Source organism: Daktulosphaira vitifoliae, unplaced genomic scaffold, assembly GCF_025091365.1.
Source record: "Daktulosphaira vitifoliae isolate Bord-2020 unplaced genomic scaffold, ASM2509136v1 Scaffold_3, whole genome shotgun sequence".
NCBI classification, from domain to species: Eukaryota; Metazoa; Arthropoda; class Insecta; order Hemiptera; family Phylloxeridae; genus Daktulosphaira; species Daktulosphaira vitifoliae.
The window spans coordinates 39,655,156-39,678,050 of record NW_026099574.1 but is presented as its reverse complement, the minus strand read 5'-3'; the positions used below and the strand labels follow the sequence as shown (position 1 = coordinate 39,678,050).

The 22,895-nt window shown below is 24.4% G+C and overlaps 3 protein-coding genes across 11 annotated transcripts; 2 read left to right on the top strand and 1 right to left on the bottom strand.

Moving 5' to 3' along the window:
- Positions 1–89: 89 nt before the first annotated feature.
- Positions 90–21,012, top strand: LOC126902672 (longitudinals lacking protein-like). Of its 9 annotated transcripts, none has more exons than XR_007703295.1 (6): positions 2,729–3,535; positions 5,671–6,412; positions 7,568–7,651; positions 17,298–19,625; positions 19,875–20,108; positions 20,725–21,012. XR_007703295.1 is itself a non-coding variant. In XM_050680218.1 (4 exons), the coding sequence occupies exons 2-4, from the start codon at positions 5,746–5,748 to the stop codon at positions 12,478–12,480; spliced, it is 1,224 nt and encodes a 407-aa protein (XP_050536175.1). In that variant the 5' UTR covers positions 90–278; positions 5,671–5,745; the 3' UTR covers positions 12,481–14,028. The 9 variants fall into 9 exon arrangements, 5 of the variants coding, with proteins under 5 accessions (XP_050536175.1, XP_050536174.1, XP_050536173.1 ...); XR_007703294.1 differs by having other exon boundaries at positions 17,298–19,630; XR_007703293.1 differs by having other exon boundaries at positions 17,298–19,744; positions 19,875–19,976.
- Positions 19,436–21,004, top strand: LOC126902152 (replication initiator 1-like). The gene is made up of 5 exons (XM_050679179.1): positions 19,436–19,463; positions 19,542–19,625; positions 19,875–19,976; positions 20,725–20,919; positions 20,997–21,004. The coding sequence occupies exons 1-5, from the start codon at positions 19,436–19,438 to the stop codon at positions 21,002–21,004; spliced, it is 417 nt and encodes a 138-aa protein (XP_050535136.1).
- On the bottom strand, positions 20,962–22,865 carry LOC126902676 (probable NADH dehydrogenase [ubiquinone] flavoprotein 2, mitochondrial). Its single transcript, XM_050680235.1, has 6 exons — positions 22,710–22,865; positions 22,588–22,647; positions 22,172–22,234; positions 21,717–22,112; positions 21,247–21,323; positions 20,962–21,176 (listed from the first exon to the last, which is right to left on the bottom strand). Exons 1-6 carry the CDS (start codon positions 22,740–22,742, stop codon positions 21,083–21,085), a joined length of 723 nt encoding a protein of 240 aa, XP_050536192.1. The 5' UTR covers positions 22,743–22,865; the 3' UTR covers positions 20,962–21,082.
- Positions 22,866–22,895: the final 30 nt, after the last annotated feature.

Genomic DNA, 22,895 nt, shown 5'->3' with positions numbered 1-22,895 from the left:
TTGATCGTAAATTAACACTTTTGTGTTAAGCATTTAAAATGTGTCAAGCAAAGCACTTAAAATATTTTAAATTGGATATACGGAAAAAAAGATCAATAGAAAAATGAATAGGACAAATTTTCTTATTTGTTATTTCCCTGGAGAATTACAACCAAATTAAAATTATTTGAAAAGCGACGTAAATCTCAAATTCATGTATGATCATCCATTCGGGAACTAACAGCACTAAGGCGACAGTTGAATGATCCACTACACCCATTCTGAAAACATTACAAGAGGTATTTTTATAAAATTATTTACTTTAAAAATTTAACTTAATATTTAATAGTGTTTTAGACTATCAAATCTTAAAGATTTAATTATCCTCACGTAACAAAAAGTGCATTAACAGTTGATATGAAATTGGAAACCTTAATAAATTAACTTAAAACATTTTAAGTTGTAAATAAGTGTAATGCATATTATTATTTTCATTATAGTAAAACAAAAATATCATGTCACATAATTTTATACTTCACAATAATTTTTATCTTCGACGTAAAGGTAACAATGTATTAATTTTACTCTGATGTATATTTATTTATTTTTTCTGTCATTTTTTCTTAACTCTTACTGGTTTTTATCAATATCAAAACTGTACATAGTTAAAGACAAAACCCTTAAAAATTGAAAACTTTTTCCGTAAACGAGGAAAATCAACAAAAAAAATACGTTTTTGAAATCAGTAAATTATGATACTTATAAAACTTTTTTTTTAAAAAAAAACTCATAAGTTTTTGAAAAATAAATAAATCTAAATGATTATTCTTTCATAAATACTTTAGGTTATTTTTCTTTCATTAGTTATATATTTTTTTTGTAAATGTAAACTTTCACCAGTCCACAGATGGAGATTCTAAATAGCAACTTTTAGATAAAAAGTTTTGAACATGTTTCGGAAATCTGCACCTTTTAGTATACAACATTTATATTAAATTATAGCTTACGTTAAATATTATTAATTAAAAATAAAATTTGTCTCGACACTTTAACTTCTATGTGAAACCAGTCGCTATAGTTAAAAAAATATGCTTTTTTTGTGTTAAAATTTCATATTTCATTTTTTCAACTTATTATTTCTATACTTTTTTAAAAATGTATGGATCAATACAAATTTTTTGTAACTACTTTATACATGTCTCATACATCTAACCTAATTTTTTTTAAATCTATCCATTGCCCCATAAAGAGGTGAGTTCAATGCTTGAAACATATGTATAAAAAGTGTATTTCGTTTTTATACGATTTATAATCTTTAATAACTGCTCCAATCGTAGTAGTTTAAAAACTTTGAAATCAAAAATCAGGTAATAGGATTGTAGATAAAAATTATCTGTTATTTGTTTTTATTGTAAATGATAAATAATCATTTGTAAAATGATGATTATTTTTTATGCATTTCATTTAATAAAAAATATCCATAAGCAAAAAAAATCGTTGAAAAATGTGTTTTGGAGAGTGAAATTGCTCTACTTGCTCCCTGCGTAAATACGCGACTGAACAAAATCATATATTTGGATGTATAATAAACCTTCAATGTGCAAAAAATTACAATTATAAATTTTAATATTCATAGATCCAGAAAAAATATTCATATTTTAAAGTTAAGATATTATTTATTTTGACCTCTTTTTCCTAATTTTTTTATCTATTATATTTTTTTTCCTTAACTGTTTCATTTATGCTTGTTTTTTCCATTGTCCGTTTTATCCGCAAACCGTTTAACTGATGTACTGGGCTTATTTTTGTATATTAGAGATTAAGGCCCAAACCAATGACGAAATAATTGCGTTTTTAAGATACACTTTGAAGGGAGTAATAAAATTTTTTTAAGTACAATATTGATTTAAACTCCTATTTTATATAAATGTTTTTATAAATATGGTAAAGGATAAAAGCTAGATAAACTTAAATTTTAGTATAATAAAATTTATTTATAATTAAATTTTGTTGATTATACTTTTTACTCAATATCACAAGTGGAGTAAAAAAAATTGAATGAGGGCTAATAATAATCCCTCTCCTAAAATATTTTTGTATAACATTATACATAATTTTTTGGAAGGGCCTTACCCCCAAAGTCTTGACCTAACTGTCTATTCTTAAAATAAATAATTTCTTAATGATCAGACATGTTTCCAAAATAAATTTTTTAAAAGATTTAATATTTTCCCAATAATAGGAATTGTTGACTGTCTGGAGACATAAATCAGTTATTGCATTATTATCAATATTCAATTACATAAAATTGATTTAGTAAATAAATATTTTGAATTTTCCACATTTTTTATATTTATATATTTCAAAAATTTACTTGTTGTTTTTTTTACTACGAATTAATTTTTTTAAATTAATGATAATACGAAAAATAGTTGAGGCAGTGTTACGTTTTGACTCGTTACTGAGTTAAAGTATAAATACAATTTTTCCGATATAACATCACAAACCGTTTCATTATTTGATATCAATAATTAGAAACGATAACATTATTATTTTATTAATACTACTCTAAGTTACGATCGAATTTGAACGAAATGGTGTATAGTATACGTTACTAACATCATAAACGACAGAACGCACGCGCAGTTAACATCTGTGCGGTCTCACAAATCCATTATGGCTGTATACCACGGTTTTGGTGGTGGTGGTAGTAGTGGTGTATAATCGTGCATGTGTATACGCGACTGTGTATGTGTGTTTATAAGTGCGTATAGTGAACCGCTCTGTGTGGTGCGTGCGTGCGAGCGAGTGTGTTGTGTTTGGTCCTTTTTTTCATACACATATATATATATATTTTTTTTTTTACATTATCTGTCGTACGGGTTTGGAATTGGTTTTTAAGGTGTGTATGTGTGAGTTCATGAACGTGCGTGTGTGTGTATGTATGTACTGTGTTTGTGATGCCCGGACGGACGAAAATATCGTCGTTGTATAGATCTGTGTAGCTAAGAGAACCAAATTTCAATTGATAAAGAAAACTAGAGAAAACTGAATTCGACATAGCTAAAGTAAATCGTTCGTTGCCGTAATTGTTGAACACCGGGCGTTTTTTAAATTGTTGTCCCCGCCGAAGTGCATTTATTGATAAGTTCGGAGGAATAAATAATATTTCACGCATACACACACGCACGTAAATATAATTCCAATTAGATAGTTTAACTCGCCGCCGGACAGTGGACCAACGCGGACCGTTCAATTTGTATGGTTCCTGTGTGCTAACGAAAATATCGTTCCGTATGTGTTGGCTAGCTGTATCTACAATTTAATATTCATTTTTAAAATTTAAATATCCTTATCGTTGGCTCGGCTACGGTATTTAGTCATGTCCGTAAGCCAGCAGTTCTGTCTACGATGGAACAATCATCAGAGGACCCTGATTTCAGTGTTCGACAGTCTCCTAGAAAGCGGAACTCTAGTGGATTGTACCCTGGCTGCCGAGGGACGATATCTAAAAGCTCATAAAGTTGTCCTATCTGCTTGCAGTCCGTACTTAGGGGTAAGTGACTTATTGTTGTTTAGAAGTTCATTTAAAAGGATCTCATTTTCGCATTTTAAATTAAATGTATGTGTGAAACTCGAAAGTGTACATTCATTCTTTTTGCAAACGTAGAACCAGGATCCTAGTTTTTTGTTTTGAGGGCATTTCCGTTTGGTTTTGGCCTACTTACATGTCGCCGTCGCGCATGTATGCAGTGTCTGCACACGATTTTCACCAGGCGGTATGAAAACCAGTTCCACACCCCTTCACTTTTTTCCCGTCGTTTTCCTGTCCCGTTATTCGCGCGCGTTCACTCATACTAAACATGACAAAGAAAATTTCTCTTTTTTTTCACGTTGCCAAATTAAATGTATTGCGCTCCCAATGCGAGAATTATTATTAAATTGATAATGAAATTACTTCTATTATAGAACTCAAGTCGTGTGATTATTATGTTCTATTACCTTCGTAAAAATAAAGACTATGATTCTTATTAATAATGATATTTGGTTGTAGTAAAATTTATCCCGATATCTCTAAATATGTGATATAACGTTCTAATAAATATTTTAAAACTGATTTATTAAAAGAAAATTTACGTTTTTAGTAAAATATTTACCTGAAATGTGTTCAATACTATACAGTTTTAATATATTTTATAAATATTATAAGTTTTACTTTAGTTGTACGAGTTATATATTTATTTTATTGATTTTCAATCAAAGCTTTGTAATCAATTTTTTTCCTTTGGGTAGCAAAGCATATAACTTCACTATTTTTAAACTTTCTTTTTACATTTATCTTCAAGTTATGTTTTCCAATTTTGAGCTTGTGTATATGAGTTAGTATAAAAATATTTTTTAAATCACATTAATTATTTAATTTATACAATTTTAAAGTATAAGGTACTTTTTCTTTTTTAAATATTCAGGTTTCCTTTCTCCTTTTTTGTCTACCTACTAAAATATGTATAGCTGTGCCCTACCCTTCAAGATATGCTTTCCAATTTCACTTTCTTAAAAATGCACATTTATTGGCTTTCATAAATTCACATGTTTGCATTCTTTTCTAAATATTAATAGTGACCTTAAAATTTTCTCTTATATTTGTTGTTAAAAATTATTATATAAACCAACTAAAACAAAATTTAGAATAAATAATAATTGATAAGTATGCAAGTTTTTGAAGACCCAAAATAAATAAAAATTACAAATTAGAAAATAAAGCTATTACAAAAAATTAACAATATACTAAAATGAGGCCTAATTCATTTTTTTGGATATGCCTTGTGTAGTATTTTAAATCTTATTATTATTCAAGATTTAATATACAGTAGTTGTTTAATTAAAATAATTCTTAAAATCTTAAAAAATTTTGAATTACAAATACACCTCATTAGATTTTAGTTCTTATAGTTTTAGTAATTTATAGTTCTCCAAAATTCTCCAGATATCTAATTATATTTAACATATATTCACCTTATCACTGAAGGGATGTTGAATAAAATAGTATTATTTAAATTAATAACTCAAAATTCAATGTAATATATAATTATGATGAAATTTGATTGAGCAATGATTTATAATAATTGGCATTAATTGTAGTTAAAATAACAGAAATTTTTTTTAAACATTTTATTTTTTAAGAACTATTAAGGATTTCATTATTAGTATGTTTAATTAATATTTTAGATAATATATGTAGGAATATTTGTTGATTTATGATTTTTCCCTACTACTGTCCCTTATCCCATTGTAATTATTTCCTTATAGATTATTCTGCATTTTATATTCTAAGAATCAACATTATATGAACATCAACTTCTTCTCATCATAGTTGCTTTATTATAACTTAAGTATCGATTAAATTTAATTATTATTATTTATAATTATATTATAATATAATTTTAATTCAATTTTACATTGACAATATTAGATAATTTAACTATTAATTCATCTATATATTTTCTTTTTCTTTGTATTATAATATAATTAGGATATTATCCTAATTAAATTAAAATTTTAATACTTGTAAAGTTTTAACACCACATTTTTTATTTTTTTTTAGTAATATATATAAATAAAGTTTACTTTCATCCTTATTATTGATTAGTTTATTTTTATATGTTTTAAATCATATAATTTTATTTCTAGGTTTTATTAAGTCAACACCAAGAAAAACATCCAATTTTAATTTTAAAAGACATAAAATTTCAAGAATTAAAATCCATGTTAGATTATATGTATCGGGGCGAAGTAAATATATCTCAAGAAGAACTTGGAACTTTTCTTAAAGCAGCAGAATCTCTCCAAATTAAAGGTTTAACAGAAAGTGCGGGCATTGGAGTTCGAGAAAATTCTGATTTTGAAGATCCTATTTCAAAACGATTTGATCATAGAAAACAACCTCCTTCTTTATCTTCTGTTAGTTCTAATTCACCTACCATTTGGAGCCAAAATGAATCTACCCGAATATACTCGAGACCTAGAGAAGGTAGTTTGTCACCTAATACAAAAAAGAGAAAAATTCAACGAACAAATGGTCCTGATGATCATCATCAAGATAATGGCGATGATAGCATGACTGAATCTGAATCACATACCGTTGAAAAATCACCAACAAATAATAACAATATACCTTCTTCAGCAAATAAGATTATTAAAATGGAACCTTACAGAAAATCATGTTCACCAGAAAAGGAATTGAATAAGATGACTGAAAATCAAATTATTAAGCCTAAAATAGAATCAATTGCTGGTGACCGACAAGAATGCTTAACCGAAATGTCTTATGATGACAGTGTAGATGATATGACACTAGAAGAAGATGAAGAAGAGTATGATGAAAATGAAGTATCACAACCTGGAACTTCTCAAGGAGATACAAATAATACTGGTAATTTAACTTTTATTGATATTATAGGTATAATAACAAATGATTAATTTTTTTACTTGTAATTTTGGAGATAACAATTGGGTATTTAATATTCTTAGTCACCATACTTTCTCATTACTTACGAGTGAATAATAGATACAGTAGTTTAATTTTGAAAAAGCCTTATCTTAATATTCTATTCAGTATTTATCTAAGAAGGTTATAGAATTTACATGTTCAACTAGAGGGTATTGGATTACCTACACATTTCTTTTATAGAGGGCCATATGTGATATTTTTTAATGGATAGTAATAAAAAAAAAGTTTTAGGAACCATTATTTTTATACTTAATTTCTAGATATAAATAATATGTATTTTTATTTATGTTTATACTAAATATAAAAATATTAATAATTTTTATATTTATCAAGTAGTGTTGTATTAGTCGTTCCAATTTTTTTAACAGTGCTGTGAATTATATACATTTTAATATTAACTTTTATGTAATTAATCTGATCACACTATCAGCCAATACAAATTTGTATTAATTGACTTGAAAACTTAATAATGTGTTTTCTCCGATGTTATAATTTTTAGGGAATGAAAGTTAACCCTCTCCTAAAAATAAAAAATATTTCTGTGTTACTATATAATCCTATGTCAAGTTGCACAAACTTAGGATGCTTTAAAGTGGCTCAAATAAAATTTATAAATACATATAATTTACAGCCCTAGTTATTGACTTATATTATTAACTTCATCATAAATTTTTCATGAAATTTTTTTTTATTTGATCTAAAAGCTACTAATCCATTATCTTAAGCTATACAAATTGTAATTTGTATTAAAAGTTTACAAAAAAAACTTAAGTTTTAAAAGTATAGAATCTTGTAATTATGAAATGTATTGAAAAATTTAAATATATTTTATTTTAGCTATTCTAGTCATTACTAAAACATTACTTTTATTATAGTGAGAAGTAAATTTTTGGCTTGATATGGTTTTGATAACCAAAACCAAAATCAATCAAATCAAGCATTTTTATTAATATAATATACCTGTAATCTCTCTCTCTCTATATATATATATATATATATATTAATATTTAAAATAACAATTAAAGTTTAAAATAACTTACCATATTCTTAATAATATTAAAATAATTTTTTTTTTAGCAATACCAACATCAAATTCATGGCAATTAGAAACAAATAATCAAGATAGCACAAACTCTGTAAACACACCTATGGACTGTAAAGGTAAGATTTATAGATACTTTAAATTATTAGTATCCTACTATACATTTTTAGTGTAAAAACTGACTAATTAAAAATTGTACCTGTATGTTAAATATTTGCATGAGTAAGGGTGTTTAAGAATCAACTAAGTGGATTTAGGTTATTTGTAATGTAAAGTTATATTTACACATATGTGTACTAAGATAATTTTCTTTTTTGGTTATTTTAAACAAAATATAATGGTTAAATCTATTAACGGGAATATGAAATTATTTATATTCTGATTTTAAATAAGGTAAAATTATTTTGATTCTAGAATAGAAGATAATCAAACACATTTGAAAAATTTCAATTATGTTATTAATCTGAATTTTGAAAAATCTAATGTTTGATGTTTTTACATTTTTTTATTCATAAAAAAAGAAACATTTTTTTTTTCTAAAAACTATTTTAGTACAACTTTCTGTTCATGATTTTTTTGTGTTAATTAAAAACTTATAAAATATTTTTAAAATAAAATTAATAATTGTATATGTAGGGTATATACTAAATAGATAAGTTTACATATACAAGGTTTAACAATTTAAAGGTCTAACATATTTGCATGCTTTATGTTAAAGGCTTTATTTATTTGCATGTATTTCAGCTTGGTTTTTGTAAGCTTTACATTTCGATGAGATGTATATTTTTTTGTGCTTCTAATTCTTTTTTTATTTTATGTTTCTTTTTTTTTTTTTTGTATCTGCTAGAAAATTAAGTGGGGAAAATATATACAGGTGAATGTAAGTAAGTTATTATTATTATTATAATCTATCTTATGCTCTATTGAATGATAAATTAAGGTTATCTAGCGCGATTGTCTTATAATATACCATTACCATTTAAAAATCTGAAAATGTATTATAATATATAATGGCTTGAAGATTTCTGTAGAGAATTTGATCAGTTCACTAGTACTTCTTATCTTACACACTATTTAAATATAGACAAGATTATAATTGAAGTTGTATTACAAACAGATCTACTAAGTGTGGTTAAAGTCCAAATAAATAAAAACTACAGCAATGGATAATAACAGATATCTGTATTCCATAGAAAATTATTAAGTCACGTAGTCTGTAATAAAGTAAAAGATATGAATATATCTATATCTATCATAATTACATTGTAATGTTTTTGAAATTTGTATTCAAATGTTAAGTTGAAGATTTGACTAAAAAATAGAATTCTGTATCTCATAGTTTGAATTTTTTAGCCTTATGTTGTATTTTACTTCATTCTTTGAAGAAAATCAATTTAACATTATTTTACTTAAAATACTGTAATTTTCAATTAGTAAATTTAGCTAGATAATATTTTTCATGAAGAAGTTAAGATTAAATATAAAAATAACCCAAAACAGTTATATTTTAAAGAATTATGAAAATTATAAATGTATATATAAAAAAGAAAAGCTATTTTTTTTCTGGTTCAGGATATAATAAAATCATTTCTTATCTTTGGCCTTTTTCAAACATATAATTACAAGTTTATCATTTAGTTTTTTATTAGTTCATAGTTATCCATCATCTATATAAAATGAGTAATTTTTGTATGTATAAACACACTCATATAATTTTTAATTATATATTTATAAACCCAAAAAAAAAAAAATACAAAGTGTCCTTGTATGAATAACAATAAAAATAAAAATTGGTTTTATTTTTAACATTTTCTTAAAAAAAATTTAAAAGACTTAATTCTTTATCAAAATTATTGTATATATTTAAAAATTGTGAATAAATGTATGTTTTCTTTTTCAAATACAATTCCTTATCTAAATTACTGTAGGTTAATTTTTTTAATTCAAGCATTTTTATCATAAACCATTTAACTCATTGTTTTTTCTTAAAGTCACTGCTTTTGCCTTTAGGTTTAATAAAATTATTTTTAAATTACCTTAAAAAGTATGCAAGTTACTACAAAAAAATTTATTTGACTTGTTAGCTCTTATTTGTATTTCATCTTATTGTATTGTTTAAAAGAATTGTTATCAAGCTGTAAATATATAAAATTTTCTAAAACTAATAAAATGGGCATGGTTCTACTAACTTGGTCCGGTTAGATTAAAACGTTATATGTACTTATTATTTTCTGGAAACTCTATGTGGTATGTGTGTTGTGTGTGCTTTCCTTAGCAATAAGCTGTACAAGGTGCGGCCGTCATTACAAGCTGAAGAGTTCATTGTTGAATCATCAGCGGTGGGAATGTGGCAAAGAGCCCCAGTTCAAATGTTCCATGTGTTCATACAAAGCAAAACAAAAAGCTCACTTGTTGACTCATATGAAGTACAGACATAAGATAAACTGCTAAAATTAATTTGAATTATTTTTTAGTTTTTATGATAATCATTTAATTTTAAACATTATGTTAAAAAAGAGTTTATATTAGTTATTTGGAATGAAATAAAAATGCTCCAATTTGTATATTGATGTGGGGGTAGGTACAACAATCATGATATTAATTTATTTTTATTATATAATAATAGACTGATTTTATTTCATCTTTTTAACATTTCCATTATTATTTTATTTTGTTTTTTTAAGTTTGATATAAATATGACATTGCATTTTATATACACAATTATACGATTAGTTTTTTAAATAGTTGGATTATTATATTATAAATATACATATAGTATGTATTAAAGGGCTGTGTCTTGTAAATTGTATTATGCATTTAGTTTGGATTAAAATAATTAATATTTTAGGGAGTTCTTATGTACTTGCAAGATATATTTATATTTCCTTTTTGTACATTAAATTTTATAAGTTGAAAATTTATTTGTAAAATAAAGATAAATCAATATATGACAAATATAAGGTATGTTTTAAACTAAAACACAAAATTATCATAATATATTTTATGCATTTCTGAAATACCTAGTAACTATCTAACTGTTTTTATATAAATATATTATTTTTATAAGTTAAATCTATCATGTATCTCGGCTTAAAATTGTTATACTCTTTGTATTGATCTTATAATGCACTTTGGAGATGTTTAGTAATTTTAATGTTTGTTTATTTATGTATTTTTTATAAACATTTAAAGAAAAAGAATTTATCAGAGGTAATGCACTTTTCTATTTTTACTCATTAACATTTAACAAGTTAACATTAATGCAAGAGGAAGCCTATTGACACTTGATTCATTTTAATTTGCTATCAAAGAAATCACTGAAATGTTTTTTACTCATAAAGTCATTTATTTTAAATAAGTATTGGCATCTTCAAAAAGACATATTTATCTATTTAGTATAACTTAGTTTTTTTTATAAATATTCTAATTTTTCATAATATATTAGTTGTAGGAAATCCAACATTATTGGTTTAAATGTGCAACTGTTGTTTTATGCTTCGTTATTTTTGTATAAACATTACTTTGATAAAATGTTATCTAAAACAAATAACTTCAAACATTATCAATGATAAAGTTGGCACTTAAAGACTTGCTGTTTATAAGTTGACATCTTTAAATTTCAACATAATGTTCAACAAATGCAAAATGGATTTTTCAAATGCACTAAATTATGATTTAAGAAAAATTATATTTTATATGTTTGTTGTTTTTATAATTGTCTATCACATTTCATTGTGAACTTTATGTCTGAAGTGTAAAACTTTGCTGTAAGTCTTAATAAATTACCAAATTTTCTTAGAATACTTAACTAATATTGATGTTGATGCGCTTGGATTGGTTTAACATATCTTCTGTTCTATATCTATCATAGTTTTATTTATATTAATGAAAGAATGTTCTATCTAATAGGCTACTAGCTTGTAATAAGTAATACATCAAAATTGCTGATAATTTTTTAACGCCACGCCACGACATAATCCTAATATTATTAACACTTAAGAGCCTAATTAATTAAAATAATATTTTTATTTGATAAATTTTTTAAAATTAAGAATTTGGTGACAGTTTGTTCTTAATAGTCTTTGAAAAATTATTGTGTTTAAAATCAGAGTTTTATCATTAATGTGCCTAGTCTGACAAAAATCAGAAATACCTAGCATTTTTTATTAGGTTCAGAATACTTCTAAAATTTATATTATTATATAAGTTGAGTAGGTTGGGTTGATATCAAAGAATTAAAAATTATAAACACTTTAAATACTATTTTTTTCTGATAGAATGTCATTAATAGCTTAATGAGTTAAAAGGTTCTTTTATCTGCATTTCTTTGAATTCTAATTTATGATATGCGTAAATATTAATATATAAGATTTAAAAAGATTTATTAACATGATATTTTTACATAGCAACTTCCCTCCTTTGTACTATTGTCTATATTATTTGTCTGTCATGTTTGTTGTTCGGATCCTTTGCAGAAATAATAAAAAGATGGCAAGATGGCGGTGAAAATTGGGATGGATATCCTCCTTCACAACGTTCTTTAGTACCACTATTCAATTCATTTGGTCCAAATGGTCCAATGTCTGCTATCAATTTCAAATTCACTAACTACTACAACAATTGTAAATTCGATCCAACAGCATCAAATGATACTTTGCAAATAAGTAATGCTAGTTCACCAAGTACTAGTGGCGGAGTTGAATGCCCACGCTGTGGTAGACATTATAAATTGAAGAGTTCTTTACGTAACCATCAAAAATGGGAATGTGGAAAAGACCCTCAATTTCAATGTCCATTTTGCAATTATAGAGCCAAACAAAAAATGCATGTTGCTAGACATATTGAAAGAATGCACAGAGAAAAATGCTCTGAAGAATTTCAAAATATAACTGTACCATCTGCAACAGTTGCAACTACAGCAACAGCTATTGCAGATTTAAATTCTTAAGTACAACAGTGTAAAAATCAAACTTAAGTGCCGTAATGTTCACATATTGACTGGTCATATTTTTCAAGTCCATGTAAATCAAAATGTTTTCTATTTTATTTTTTATTATTTATATGTATAAAAGCTTTAAATGATTATTAAAGCATGTTTTTAAATTTTTTAACCTAATTATTAAGTGTTAAAAGTGCCAATGAAAAGTGTATAATATGAAATGATTTCACATTGTATACATTTATTTATTGTACAGTAAATTTAGTTAAAGTTAAGCAATATGACATGTGGCGATTTTAATTAGTCCAATTGACTCCAATGAACAATAATTATTTTTTGCATTTAATTTCTGACTTTTGTTATTTAGCTTTTATCTTTAAAAAGAATCTATCATATTTAATTTTTAAGTTCATTCTTAATGATTAAGAAAAACTAGATCAAGATTTTTTAATTTTATTTATATATACATAACTTAACAATTTAAACTTATCCTTTTGTTTGATTTTTGGGTTTTTAAAATCGTCACTATTTATTGCACTTTATATTTATTTGAATTAAATTATGTTATTAAATGTACCATTATATATTATGAAATCTTATATTTTCCAAGTAATATTAATGAACACTCGCCACCAATCATATTATATTCATAATAATTTTTTTTTATTAGTAATAGGATAATTTAGATCATAGTTATTTTATTAACAAAAGTAATACTAAAAATGTGTGATATACCTCTTTATTTAACAGTTAATGTGAAAACGAAATATTTAGTGAAACATGAAATAAAATCAAAACACAAAAATTTGTTATTTAATCAAATTTAACAACTTCAAAAAGTCTGATTTTTAAATATGTTTTTGTATTCACTGATAATTGATTGTGCCAATGGGCAGAAACCATGTGATAATTGTGCCTTTATATCTATGCTGTTTCAATTTGCATTTATTTTCCTTACTATTCTTTTGTTTGAATAAGTTATTTTTTCCTGACAAAATTGGTTGTTAAAATTATTTGTTTAAAACCTTAAAGTGCCATTCAGAACTTTTATTCGTTTCTTCATTTTTTTTTAAATCTTAATACCATGTATTATATAAATATAAAATATATTTTTAATAATTAAGAATTCAATTTTTGATATTTATGTATGAAATTTCAGGAAATATATATGTTATACATTATTTAATTAGATGGTATATGTATATATACTTTAGTCAACGCACACAACAAATCAAATATTCATGTGTCATATTAATTTGTTAATAAGTATTATTTATTAAGTTAAGGAACGTGTTTTTAAGTTAATTATTTATATTTATTTCAATCATAATTATCCTCATTAGGTTATTTAATTTTTGTTTGGTATTATTAGTCTTTTTGTTTCTGTTTAAGTCTGTATTTGTCATGTTTAACTTCATTAATTATCACATGAGTATTTATGTTTAGGTACATCTTCTTGCTTTTATTGTAATACTTTTATTAAAACGAAAAAATGATTTATTATTTATTTATTTTATTTTATTTAAACATTATTTGAAATAAAAAACTGTACCTTGATTGGATGTTAGGTCAAGTTTTTTTCTCTGTTTTATAATATAATTAAAAGCCGTATGTGTATTTTTAAACTATGTGGTGTAATCGTCATTCATTGTTGCTTGCTCTGCTATGGGAAGTTTCAAACTTGGTTTTTGTCATGATAAATCCGCGGTTTGTTTTTATCATATTTTTGTAAGTGTCAATGTACTAACTTGGGATCAATATTTAATTATAAAAATCATATTTGCTTTGGATTATTATGAACAAATTGTGCTTAGGTATTTGTAAGTATATTCAAGTAAGTATAATTATGTTATTTCTTATTATTTGTCATTTCAATATATTTAATTATTAATACATAAATGATTTTATAAATTCTACAAAATTGGGTAATCCGCGCATGCTTTTGTGGTTGCTCCTAATTGGTATACTTAATAAAATTCGAGTTGTGCCTTTACAGAGCCTCTGGACTTACTAATTTAAAGCTTAAATAATTTAATTTTTACTTTGGGGTAATTTAAATGTACGTGTAATTCAAATTTATGTATATTTCTTCATATTAAGAAAAATTACGTTCCCATCATTTATTCTAAACTCGATGATTTAAAATAATTAAATTACTAAAAAAATGGTGTATGCACAACTCGATTTGTATTGTAGGTGTAATGATGTTTGTTGTTTCCTACAGACTTCATGTTTGCTATCACTGGTACATCGATTGATAATTCAACAACTGTGCGTTACGAGTGTCCTCAATGTAGTCGTACTTATAAATGGAGAAGTTCTCTAAAAAGTCATTTGCAAAATGAATGTGGAAAAGAACCCAGATGTTTATGTCCTCATTGTCCATATAGATGTAAGGTGCGATCCAATCTATTAAAACATGTTCGGAACTACCACAAACCCCCTCCCTCGGTCGTTCAAAATACAATTTATGAAGGATCAAAAATCACACCCCAATAAGAATGCTCAATTTTTTTTTTCTTGTAATGATCTTTTTTAGTGCCAAATTTTACTATGTTATTCTAAGTATTCTGAAAAAATATTTTACTTATTATTTAATATTTATTAATCATTATATGTTTATATATTTATTTATTTTCTATCTTAGTCAAACAAAATAAACTATCTACTTAACGACTTAAACATCTTTGGGACTGAATTTAATTGTGTTGATAGATCTTAATTTTTTTTATTGTGTTTTATGTTTTATTTTGAATAAGATTTAGTTTTAAGTATTAATGTACTTTTGGGTTGTTTAAACATTTGTTAATAATTTCTATTACAAATAATTATTATTGATTGTTTTTTTTCTTTTTTTTTTTTATATACGATGTGTATGAATATTTTTTTGAACGAATGACAAATTAAATAAACATGACAAATAGTGTTTTTTTATATTATTTATTAAATTCCAAAAATTTAGACATATTAAAATGTACTTTTGTTAATTCCTAAGCTTTCCTATAAGCACTTGGAAATTGATCTACTTTTTAAATTTTCTTTCGAGATTTCTCAAGGTAAGTTTGAACACTACAAATGGTTTTTCGTGATTTCTTTTGTTTTTGTATAGATATGATTTTGTGTTCATTTTATTTGCCTATTTTTAAATATATGTTTTAGTCTAACTCAGTAGTTTAAATTGATTACAATCAAGTTTAACATTGAATTTTCAAAATTGATCTGCTTTATAATGTAAGTATAAAAGTATTACAAAAAAATGTTATAATATAGTACGGAAAATATCAAGTAAATTAGCATCTGGATCAATTTTTTTTAATGCTAAGCTCTCATATTTTCTCATTTGTATTATCTTACACCAACTACTTTGATAATATATTTTAAACTTAACCCAATAAAATTATTGATAGAATTTTAATTTGGTTAAGCCATATAATTTTTTAATACATAGTAGTAATAGTCATATAATAATTATAATTATCAAAACTGCTTTATTTCGGACACTGAAAAAATACTCAGTTTTATATATTAGTTAAACTGAACTCTAGATAAACCCCCCATTAAAAAACCAAAAGTATTCCCAGATTTTACTGTTAAAAATTTCTATATCATTCTTGAAACCAATTTTTATTAAGATGTAACAATTTTTTTGTTTGATGGAGATTTAGTGTCATCTAAGCTCTATTGTTCATTTGACAAACTTTTTATATTCGTCAACAATTTAATTATAACTTAATTGTGTATGTCCATTTTATCAATAGTCTTATTCAGATTTTTTCTATTAAAACTCTCTGAAGAAATTAATTGTCTTGGTGTTTAATATGATATCAAATATTTCGTATTATGATAATTTATCATAAATCATTAACAGTATTCTGTAGCATAATAATTAAACGACTTTTTTTTTTTGAGGGCTGAGAGAGCTTCCCATTTTTGTAGCTCTCAAAATTAATGACTCTATACCTTGCAACTTTTATTTTAACTATAATTCAGAATATTTTACAATTTGTAGAAGTTATTTAGTTACAGAAGCCTGAGTTTTGTTTTACTTTGACACTTAATTTAATTTAGCGAGTTTAAAAAATTAAGATTGTAAATACAGATAGTGCTTTGGATCTGTAATGCTACCAACAATTAAAAACATTTTGTCGATAATTATATACTAATACTATAAATAATCATAACATTTAGCACACATAAATGTTTAATCATTAGTGCCTATAGTGTCAATCTTTTAGTTGACAACTAGATTGTTTTAATTTGATAAATCTGATTATATCTTAAAATCTTTAGATTCAATTAACTTCTTTCATTTGAATAAATACCTGAGCATGTTGCTTTAAATACCTTTCTTCTACCCAAAAGTAAATTCAAATCATTTGAGGGGGCTACGGATGTTTTTATGTCCCCATGGTCTCTCGCAAACTTAGCTAATGACGAATTTAATTTGAAGTAGTTAGTTTATATAAATAGGGAATCTCCCTTTAAATTTATCTTTAGAATTTTTTGATCAATAATAATAAACAAATGATTCCATGAATATAATTTAACATAGCATCCTGAAATAACTCTATTCATTAATAATAAAATAAAAATCTATAAATGTTTTATAGAGTAGGTACTTTAAATTCTGTTTTTTGTTATTATAATAAAAAATTTTTTTTAACTAAATGAAACCTAATTTAACAAAAAAGTAAAAAATATAGTGAATATAATATATTATCATAAATATAGTATAAATTTGTAATTCTTAAAGTATAATAGCTTATTAAATTACTTGTTCGTAATAATGCAATTAATACGAATAGTGGTGTTTAACTTGATTTCAGATTCAGATGCATTATCTGAGAAGTTTGAGTGCAAGTTATGTGGTAAGGTATATCAATGGAAACAGAGTTTGAAACGACATATACGCGAGGACCGTTGTGACAAAGGACCACAGCATGCGTGCCCACGTTGCGGTATGAGTTTTAAACACACCAGCCGTCTCAATAAACATGTCATACTATGTCCACACATTGTGTTTGATGACAACACAGCTTCCTCATCAGCATCCACATCAACTTCCTCAACACCTACAGTTCAACGTTTACTTAAATTACCTGCTCCGTGTCCTGATGCATTACCTATAACAGCAGTTTCTACATCCACTACTACTACAACATCTCCATCCCAAACTATATTGGTTTTACACTTAAAAAATCAAAATTTAGCCCAAAATTGGAAATCAAATATCCAAAAGTTAGGAAATTAAATTTTTTCTACGCCAATACTTTGTTGTGGTCATGATTTTTCGTAGTTTTAATAACATATTTTATTTTTTTTTTTTTTTTTTTTCAAAACTGAAATAGAAATTTTTTTTTAAACTCTTAAATTTAAGTAATAATGAATAAAGAAGTAATAATTATTCATTAGTTTAATACGGGAAAAAATTTAAAAATCTTTTGATTAAAAAAATAACTGATTAATTTGTTTTATATTCCACTTACAACACTAAAATAAAAAGATTTTTTTCAAAATAATTTGTCATATTTTATCGTCTATATCTAGTCAAATGTGAAATGATTTAAACTAGTCTCTTTTATTTTATTAAGTGCAATTCATTTAAAATAATTATTTCACCACATTTATGGTACAACATTATATATGTTGTTTTAATTATACAACTCAATAATGTGTTTTTATTAATTATGTTTTAAGATTTTTCACAGCAAAAGCATTTGTCGTCTTTGATTTGGTTCTAGTCATTAAGCTTTTACACAGTGTGTTTATTTGTATGTTTTACTATCGAAACTTAAGTTATACGTTTTATGTATATTAATTAAGGTATATTGATACTTATTTCAACGTTGTTGAAAACCTACTGGTCATTTCTAGTCATAATAAAATTAAATTTGATTGTAAAAAAACATTTTTTAGGTTGACTAAATTTTTTTAGTTTAATTATTTTCAAAAAATGTTGACAGATATATGTCATATCATTTTTGTAGTCTAATCTTTACTAAAAACATTTTAAGTATTTATAATTTATTAATATAAATAAGCGAAGTATTAAGTTAAAATTGAGTAATTTTGAACATTTTTAACAATTTTATTTTTTAACTCTTTATTATTTATTATCTTGACAAAATACGCACAATAGATTATATTTAATATATAACTTTTTATATTATTTAAATAATATTGAAATCAAACTATAAAACTCCTGCATTACCTTATGTGACAATTTCTATGTTTTAATCATTTTGTTTTTAAGTCATGTGTTCATAAATAATATTTGAAAACTTAATTCTTTGAGTCAAAGTTAAATTAATGAATATTTTAGATGCATTTATCAACCTAAATAATAACAATTAAATTATCTATTTTATAAAATGAAATCATATTAATTAAAATTAAATATACTGTATAAAGTAAATTAATTGATTTTTAATCTTGTGTTTGTAATCATTTTTGTGTAAAATGAGTATGCAATTTTTTTTCTAACATACTAATTTGTATTTACTATTTTAATGTTTGTTTGAAGTATGTAACTTGTGTGCAATGAATTAAGATGTATATTTAGTTCTCAATCATTTTAGAACTTAATAGTTCTATAAGGTGTAATTAGTCATTTTTAGCACAAATTGACTCGTATGTATTCATAATGTGGAATTTCAAAATAAAATGTGAACAACTAACTAATTTTTTTCAAACTCTAGTCGTTTGTAGGTAACTACTTATTAATTTTGTACTATTTTTTTTTTCGCTAATTGTCCTGTTTTATGTGTACATAAATTATTTGATATTTAATTTATATATATATATATATAAATATAATATGAATATATAAGTATATATTTATACAAATTATAAATACATATATACAGACAAATTATATTTAATATATTTAGAGTGAGCAATATAAGTCATACATTTTTAACACTAAAAAATTTGTACTTTTTTTTATAATTTCTCCTGATTTCAAATGTTTCAATTAGGTTCCTGTGTACGAGGTATTGGTTTAATGCTTTACTTGCATTTATCAATTATTTAATATTGGTTTTATTTTAAAACCTTATATTATGTTTCAGGATATTGTCGATCATTATGGATTACTAAGTGCCCATACTGTCGACTAGTTATTGCCACTGAATTAGAAGACCATTTGGGCTCTTGTAATGTATTCACTAAACTCAAAATATATTGTGCAAGGAAAAATCCATAAACTAATATTTTATATATCTGTTCTAAAAAATCGAGCAAATTAAATAAATTATGTATACGTAGTTTAAATGTAATGTAATGTCTTTGAAAATTTTTTTTCGTTTTGACTACATCACTTCTATTATTTGTGTTCTTGCTTAATTTTTTCCCCTGATATATGATTTAATGTGTACAAACTATTTAAAATTATTTGTTTTTAGACAAACCTTGGTTATGTAATGTTTGCGGTAAATGGTACAAACATAAGGAATCTCTAAGACGGCATACTAGAGATGAATGTGGGAAAATGCCCAGGCACGAATGTAAAATATGCAATATGTACTTTTATCATAGACATAACTTGAAAACTCATACAATTTCAAAACACAACATTTTAATATGAACTATTGTTTGTAAATTTGATTTTTTAATGCCTAAAAATATTTTTGGAAAATGTTAGTCCTCATGTTTGCAGAAGTCTAATTAATACAGTGAATTATAAATATAAGCAAAGTATTAGATTATGAAATATAAGAACTTTCTAAAGCTTAGTTTTTTAGTGACTCTCTAATCCTATAGTTGTTAATTGTAAAATTGGTATTAGTAAAAATAAATTAACATTACACATATACATTGTTTAAATCAAGCCATATAACGTCATGAATTCTAAAATAAACCTATTTATGTATATTTTAACTTTTTAAATCACTAAATATAGTAGGAACATTTTTTTTATAACTAGAATCATAGTAATTAAACTATACATTTGAGCAAAACAGAAAAAAATTGAATAGCAATTTGATTAATTAAAAAATAATTTTTGATAGCTAAATACATTGAAATTGATTTAATTAAAATTGTTATAAGTATAAATTCTTTATTAAAACGGATTTTTTTATACTGCTATTTTTAAATTGACTAATTTAATATTTTTTGGATTTTTAATTTTCTATTATGAGTTGCAAATTATTTAAAATTATTCTGCTTGTATTTAATATTTAGTTTTATAACACTTTTTTGTTGATTATTTTTTTAATTAAAAAAACAATTGTCACTGTTTAAAAATTACAGATGATCTGGATGAGAAATTACTAATGAATCTTCGATTAGATGAAAAACACACATGTCCTGATTGTTTAGACTCATTCAAAAATCTACCAGCTTTAAACTTTCATCGTTCTGAAGTTTGTGGTTTAGATTTAAAATATGAATGTGTAAAATGTCATCGACGATTTAAACACAAACATAATTTAAGAGATCATAAAAGTATTTGTATAAAACATAAAAAAGAAGCCAAAGAAAATGTAATTATGTAAATAAATATGGTTTTAATTAACAATCAGCTGTATAAATGATGAAGTTGTATTTTATTTATATTATTCACAAAATTAAAATCTATTGCCTATCAAAATTTTGAGGAATATCATTTTTAAAGGTCTGGACGCACTTTAAAACCAGGACCATAAGGCTCTTCTTTAAGGGATGTTAATTCATTAATAGGTTCTGAAGCAAATCTAGTGGATCTAAATAAATAAAAGAAGAATATTAAAAAATAGTTTATAAAGCAAAAAATAATGCATATTTATAAATTACCTAGGTCCAGGAGTAGGAGTTTTTCCATTTTTCAAATCGTCAATAATTTCTTCTACATCTTTAGAAGTTAAATCCTCCTAAAAAATAAAATAAATTTTGAAATACTTTGCACATTTTAACTCATTTTTGTCTCTAATTTAGTTCTATCAAATATTTTTAAATATTCTCGATAAACTAAAAAAAATTGCTTTAGAGTTTTTTTGTTTCATTTATGAATACACAAACAGTTTAAAGTATTTTTTTTTATTATAATTTTAACTAAAAAGTTAAGTTATTGATGTGAAATAAATTTAAAAAATATATTAGCAGTCAATGATATTAATTTAAAGTGATATTAAACTTGAAAATAGGTATCTTTTCATCCCACTAATTACATCTATTATTTAATTCAAATAACTAAAACAATGGAATATTAAAATTAAATATTATCATAAGGTAAGGATAGAATAATTTATATTCAATAGTATTACGTAATAATCATCATTGATTTGAACCATAGGAGCATTCACGCATGCACCTAAGCATTCTACTTCAGAGAGGGTCCATTGTCCATCCTTGCTTGTTTCTCCTACACCAATATTCAACTTCTTTTTAAGACAACTCAATACTTCATCTGATCCTCGCAGCCAGCACGGTGTTGTTGTACATACTTGAACATGATATTTACCAGTTGGTTGTCTCATAAACATTGTATAAAATGTAGCGACCTCATACACACGCATTTTTGGTAATTTTAAAATATCAGCCACTTTGTGCATAGCTGATATGGGCAGCCAACCATGTTGTCTTTGAGCTAAATCTAATAAAGGTATCATTGCAGCTCGTTTATGACCTTCTGGATATATGGCTAGTATAGCTTCAATTCTCTAGTAAAAAAATATAAAAATATAAAATCATCAGATATAATTGTGATTATAAGTATTACTTTTTTGTTTTCATCGTTAAACTCAAATTTAATGTCAAGATTGTTATCTTTAGAATCTCTGTGCTGAAAAAAAAAATTAGTGTTAAATTTAATATTAAAAAAATATTTTTAAAGTTTTGGAAGTTATAATTTTTTCTCAATATATTCAGCTATCTAAAAAGATAACAGGTATATTGATTATTTGAACAAGAATAATATACAAATTTATAGATAGTTTATTTGTTGGAAAACAATTTTAAGGTTGATACATATAATTTTACAAAAGTTATTAAGTTCTTATAATAAGTGACTATGGCTAAAAATGTTTATAGAAGTACATAGAATTAACAATTGATTTATTTTAGACAACAACTTTTGTATAAAATCAATTGTAATATTACTATGATTCATTTATAGTAGAAAATTAAAATACTTACATTGAATAGAGAATCATGTTTAAGAATAACTGAAGTCTGAAAGGTTCTTGAATTTGACATCTAAAATAATTATTTTATTGATATGGAGAATTACAAGATAAACTAATTAGGATAAAACTTACCAGAGATTTTGCAATTTTATTTAATGATAACATAGTTGTATTAATTGTAGAACGAAATTGAAAATATGATTATTATTTATTAATGGCTTAAAGTTTTAATAGAAATTTCCTTAATAAAAATAAGTGCATGAAATTTGGTTTGTTTCTATTACTGATAGCCAAAGATTAACTTTTACTATTTAATTT